General features: G+C 40.5%; 1 protein-coding gene across 2 annotated transcripts in view; it reads left to right on the plus strand.

Annotated features, from left to right (window-relative positions):
- The window catches only part of LOC128697376 (protein turtle homolog B), a 28,550-nt gene extending 23,820 nt beyond the window's left edge, over positions 1–4,730 (plus strand). For both annotated transcript variants that reach the window (XM_070093977.1, XM_070093976.1), the window contains 2 exons: positions 885–1,031; positions 3,658–4,730. In XM_070093977.1, the coding sequence (XP_069950078.1) occupies positions 885–1,031; positions 3,658–3,809 (299 nt within the window). In that variant the 3' untranslated portion in view covers positions 3,810–4,730. The remainder of the gene's footprint in view (positions 1–884; positions 1,032–3,657) is intronic.
- Positions 4,731–6,000: the final 1,270 nt, after the last annotated feature.

Below are 6,000 nucleotides of genomic sequence, written 5' to 3' on the forward strand. Positions count from 1 at the left end.
CGGTTTGAGATCTAATCTTTCCTTGGCTAGATTTTTTTTTTTCTCTCTCATCACCTTGCCTTTTTATTGATATTTGCTTTTGATTTCCTTTGCATATCCTCTCACATTTGTTCTCCAGTCTTTGCAGATTAAGAATCTCCCAAATGGCAACTGTGCCAGCTCGTACTTTGTTTCTGCTTCATTTTGTTTTCATCCCACACCTTCACCTAACACCCTAGCATTCATTTCTGTTGCAATCCCATTTATAATAAGGCCTACTTTTCCTTAAAAAAACATCCCCTCCTTTTGCATACACACCCTAACCTGAGCCTCGCTAGCCATATGAAGACTACTGCTTTTAGTAACCTACTACAGGTCAGTCATCACTGATCTGGAAGTCATTAATCCGGCACCGATTTCAGTTAGCGTAAGTATCGCACCCATTTTATGAGGTGCATACTGAGTGCAGTTAACTCTGGCAGACCAGTATGTGGGCTTATTAAGGAATTTAATGGTCCCAGTGATGCCGGATTAATGATGGTCAACCTGTACCTATTCCATACATTTACAACATCTACTGTATTACTGCTCTATTTGCTCTAACATATGCCTTTTCTTTCGTTTATGTAGTCACAGATATATTGAGGGACATGTATTAAATGAGGTGGTCAGGATAAATGACTGGATATACTGGAGAAGGGACATTGAGGAAAGCTGATAGAATAGCAGTAGTTAAAAATTAGTTCAAGCTATAAGATTTAAATACACATGTTAAAATGCCAGGCAACTGTGACATCCTGTTTATAGCTGTATGCTCAAGAGAGCATTACCTATTCAACATGTTTGCTGTATTTGTTGTCTCTAACTTTTGGTAATGAAATTATTTATTTCCTAATACTTTTCAGATTTGGCTAAAGGTTTAGAAAAAACATTGGAAGAGTTCAGCCCTAGTGTGTGGATTGTTGCTGTGATGGTGGCAATGGTTGTTGCAAGTATCCTTGGAGGTCTTTTGTTAGTCATTTATTGCATCCAGCACAAATTTAAGAAATCAAGTAAGTTTTAACTCCTATACAATTTTTTTTTTTTTTTTTACACAGGGTTTGACAAGGTTAGGTTAAGGATCCCTAACTTTATTGACAAGCTATTTACAGGTTAAGGATTCCTAACTTTATTGACAAGCTAAGAGCTGTTATCTACATCAGCTCATTTGAAAGCATTTTTATTGTTATGAAACATACAAGTAGGGAACAGGATGAAGTTGGAGCCACCTGTGGGCCAGCATTTTCATCTGATCAACAGACTTTATCTCGTTGACATCGTAATGCTGTACAAATGTGTTTCATACTCGAGTCATCCGTGGGATAAGTGATCTCAGATGAAGTAATGTTCTGGAGAAGGGTACAGCCAGAGTGAAGTTGCTGCTTTCTGCCCGTCATGTGGTATAGAAGCTTGCTTCACGCTGTCCTCGAAGTGGTGTCCTTTAATTTCCATCATTCTGTTTTAGATGTCATGTGATGTACAGTAATTTTTTTTAACACGTTGGCTGTAATTTGTATTAACAGTTGGCAAAGATTATTTGTTGTATTAATTTCTATAATTGTTAGAATTGTAGGTAGTAGGTTGGTAGACAACCGCCCAGGGAGGTACAGTGGACCCTCACCTAACGATATTAATTGGTACCTGAGAACGAATATCGTCAGGTGAGTTTTTTAGCGTTAGCCGAGGCAAAAATGTTTGCGTCAAAATGTATTGTTAGCTGGATTTAACGTTAGGTGATGCCATCATTAGCTGAGGGTCTACTGTACTACTGTCCTGCCAAGTGAGTGTAAAACGGAATCCTGTAATTGTTTTACATGATGGTAGGATTGCTGGTGTCTTTTTTCTGTCTCTTAAACATGCAAGATTTCAGATACATCTTGCTACTTCTGCTTACACTTAGGTCACACTACACAGACATGTACAAGCATATATATACACACCCCTCTGGGTTTTCTTCTATTTTCTTTCTATTTCTTGTTTATTTCCTCTTATCTCCTGGAGTTTACCTGGAGAGAGTTCCGGGGGTCAACGCCCCCGCGGCCTGGTCTGTGACCAGCCTCTCTATGGGGAAGTGGAACAGAATTCTTCCTCCGTAAGCCATGCGTGTTGTAAGAGGCAACTAAAATGCCGGGAGCAAGGGCCTAGTAACCCCTTCTCCTGTATAAATTACTAAATTTAAAAAGAGAAACTTTCGTTTTTCTTTTTGGGCCACTCTGCCTTGGTGGGATACGGCCAGTTTGTTGAAAAAAAAAAATAGTTAGAATAAAAAAAATGGCAGCTTGAGTATGCCTTTACTTACCTATGTGTACCTACCTATTTGTATTGCATGGGTTAAGTCTTGTCTGAACGTAGACGTGTGTGTGCAAATGGATGTAATTGTACAAATTCCAGTATTTATATGTTGTATGCTGGTCAAGACTTGGCTCTGGGAGTAGAAAAACTCCTGGAACTCATCAACAGTGTGTTGTAATTTTTTTTTTTTTTTTTTTGTTGATGACACTGCTTTTAAGAAATTTTAAAGAGAAGTTGCAAAGGTTGGTGGATGAATTTGGGGGAGAGGCAGTTATGTAAAAGAAGGAAATTAGAAGTGAACAAAAGAAAGAGGAGGGTGATAAGTAACAAAAAATTAAGGTAATGAAAGAGTGGATGTCAGATTGGAAGAAGGGAGTATGGAGGAAGTGAATGTGTTCAGATATTTAGGGGTGGACTTGTCGGCAGATGGGTATATGAAAGATGAGGTGAACCATAGAACTAATGAAGGGAAAAAGGTGGATGGGTGGATGGTGCATTGAGGCATCTGTGGGGACAATGTTATCCATGGTGGCAAAAAGGGAAATGTATGAGAATATAGTAGTACCAACACTCATATCCGTGGGAAGCAAGGGTTGTGAATGTTGCAGCAAGGAGGCTTGAGGCAGTGGAGATATGTTAGGGTAATGTGTAGTGTAATTACAGTATAATTCCATAGTTTGAAGATTGGGGGCTACAAAAAGTATTATCCAGACTGAGGAGAGGTGGTTGAGGTGGTTTGGACATTTAGAGAGAGTGGAGCAAAATAGGATGATTTGGAGGGTGTATAAATCTGTAGTGGAGAGAAGGTTGGGTACGAGTTACTTTAAGTAAGGTTGGAGGTAGGGGGGTAAAGGTTTTGTATGTGAGGGGCTAGGACATTCAGCAGATATGTGGGAGTATATTAGATGGGAGTGAGTAGAGGCAAGTGGTTTTTATAAATTGATGTGTGGTTGGAGTGTGAACAAGATAACATGAAAGGGATTCAGAGAAACTGGTTAACTAGACTTGAGTCCTTAAGGAGGGGTGGATATTTACAGTTCGGAGGGGCATCTGAACTAGCATCAGCATGCTTCTGGCTAGACAGTGATAGTGAATGATGAAAGCTTTTCTTCTTTTACTTGTCGCTCTACCTCTGTGGGAGATGGCCAGTGTGCTAAAAAAATTAAAGCATTTCTTTTTACATAAAATTCATGGCAGTCATATTTTTCAGTCTTTTCTCTGTAAATGTTTCTTCAGATTTATTCATACTTTTTTTTATATATTTAGGAATTCTCTTGCTACATATTTTATTAAAAATTGCAGTACTGTTCACACAAACCATTATTAACAAGATTTATTATTTTCTAGATGAGGGAGATGACCCAGAAAAGATTGAACTAGTTCCGCATATCATCGAAAACCCTGGATATCAAGTGGATCATTCTTGTAATCTTGAAACCATATATGAAAGTCATCTTTCACCTTCTGCAAGTGCCCAGAGTACTGTTGCTACTGTATAATTTTTTAAACACTGTCATTTTAGTGTTTAGCATGCATTGAAAAATTATTACCAGTCCCTCTGATTTGCATCATAACATATGATGAGGCAGGGCTGATGAGGCATCTGTCCTAGCTTTGCATGTTACACTGTTGAAAGAAAAGGCACAACATTTTTACAAATGACTATTTACAAAAGTCTGTAAGGAGAGAATATTCAGCAATTAGACTTGAATTCAGATTAGCTTGAACTGCAGACCTCAACTTGTCTCAGGGCTTCCATAAAATGGAAGTGTTGACTTCTGTATTTGTGGTATCTTTGACAAAAATAGAAAAATCTCCCATTCATTAACTATCCTTTGGGATACATTGCTATTTACAAAGTGAATTGTGACATTATCATCTTAGTAATATTTAACCCTTTGCACTCCATTGAAAAATATGATCAATAGAACATGTAGACAGCATATGTTATGTAGAAGTATATTATTTAATGGCTTAATGTCACTTAAATTATACATTTATCAAATTCTTTTTAAATTTACACAGGAAAGTTTACTCTGAAAAAGTTAGTCTTAGAAATTTTTAGACTTTAGTGGTCACTATGTTTTTAGGAGTTTGTGCTCAAAATGCTTACCAAAACACAGTGCATGTTGGCTTAGCTTTTATTAGCAATATGAATTGATATGAAAAGAATGAGGATTGGCTTAGTCAGCTTGTTGCTCTTAGTTTTTCAGTATAATAAAACTGGCAGTTAACTTGAAACATTCCATTATCAAAAAAATAACCAACAATAATTAAAATGCTGTTTGGCATTAAGAAGATTGTTATTCAGTGTGCTTTCCTAAAGGAGGACCGTCATAACTTTGACGTAATGTAACAGTAAGGATATATGTAGAGCAGTTCATGAAAAGAACAGAAGAGGAATAGCTAAATGTAGTAGTCCTCTTCAAGGGGGGCTCCTTGGCGTGGTGAAGAGGCTCTTGGTCTGAGGAATTAGACCTATCGGTCTTCTTCCTCAGACCGAACCTAATTACCCCCCAATCTCCCCTCCCCTATCCCATCCTCCCCATCCTCCCCTTTTTCCTTTCCTCCTCCTCCTCCCCACTCCTCCCTTTTGCCCTTCCTCTTTTTGTCCTTTGGGATTGCTCCCACAGGCGCGCTAGTTCCTAGGTAGGGGAAAGGACACCGGGGTCCATCCCATTCCGTTGAGGTTTCTTGGCGGTGGCGTAGTTTGCCGTGGAATCTGGATTGCCTAGGGATGTCCCGATCCCTCTCCGGTATCCCGGAGTAGCTTTGGGTGTCTTTTGGGCGACGGGTGTATCTCTGGAAGCCACCTTTCGGATTCCGGGGGTGGTGGCTGAAGGAGGTATGCTTTGTGGCGGATATCCGGCCGCCCTCTCTTTTGTCCACCGAGATAGCTCGGCAGATGTGAGGTTGCTATCCCAGATTGCTGGTTTACTGGCATGAAGGGTAGGGTATGGCACGGGTTCCATGCTGCATCTGCGCTACTAGCGGTGTCGAGTCCTCTTGGGCGCGGAGGGAGATTTCTGGCCCTTTCATTCCTCCTAGGAACTATCCCTCCCCGGTCCCCCCTTTTTTTTTCTTTTTTTTATTTTTATTTTCTTTTCTTCTTTCTTTTTTTTTCTTAAAAACAAAAAGAAAGAAGTAACCTAACCATGGCAGCCCTAGTCCATGAACCTGGTACCCCCGGGCCCCTTCTTGATACCGCACCCCGTTCTGACCCCGCCTCGTCTTTGGACCACTCTTCAGACATTCCTCATGCCTCTGTACCTATTGCCGGTGCTGTTTCCTCACCCGCTTCAGGTACTGAGGCCTCGACTGACTCCTTCGATTTATCAGACCTTCGCTCTCCTCTGACTATGCTTCCGGCCTCTCCCTCTACGGTGCGGCAATTTTCAAATCGCCGACCCGTTCCACGTCGGACCAACTCTGGTCCCACGCCTAAACGTCAACGACAATTACCTGCTGATGATACTTCTCCACCTTCACCTTCTCGTTCTTCTCAGAAACGATCGACACGTCCTTCACTACCTTTCCACGCTCAGTTTCAGACTGAACAGTGGACTAAATTCTTCACTTTACGACCAACTTCCTCTACTGCCTATCTTTCTGACCATAGTATTGGCAAGGCACTCCTACGCCATGTTGGTAAAGATATTTCTTTTCATGCTCTTAAGAGCGGTACGCGCA

This window comes from Cherax quadricarinatus, chromosome 44, assembly GCF_038502225.1.
Source record: "Cherax quadricarinatus isolate ZL_2023a chromosome 44, ASM3850222v1, whole genome shotgun sequence".
NCBI classification, from domain to species: domain Eukaryota; kingdom Metazoa; phylum Arthropoda; class Malacostraca; order Decapoda; family Parastacidae; genus Cherax; species Cherax quadricarinatus.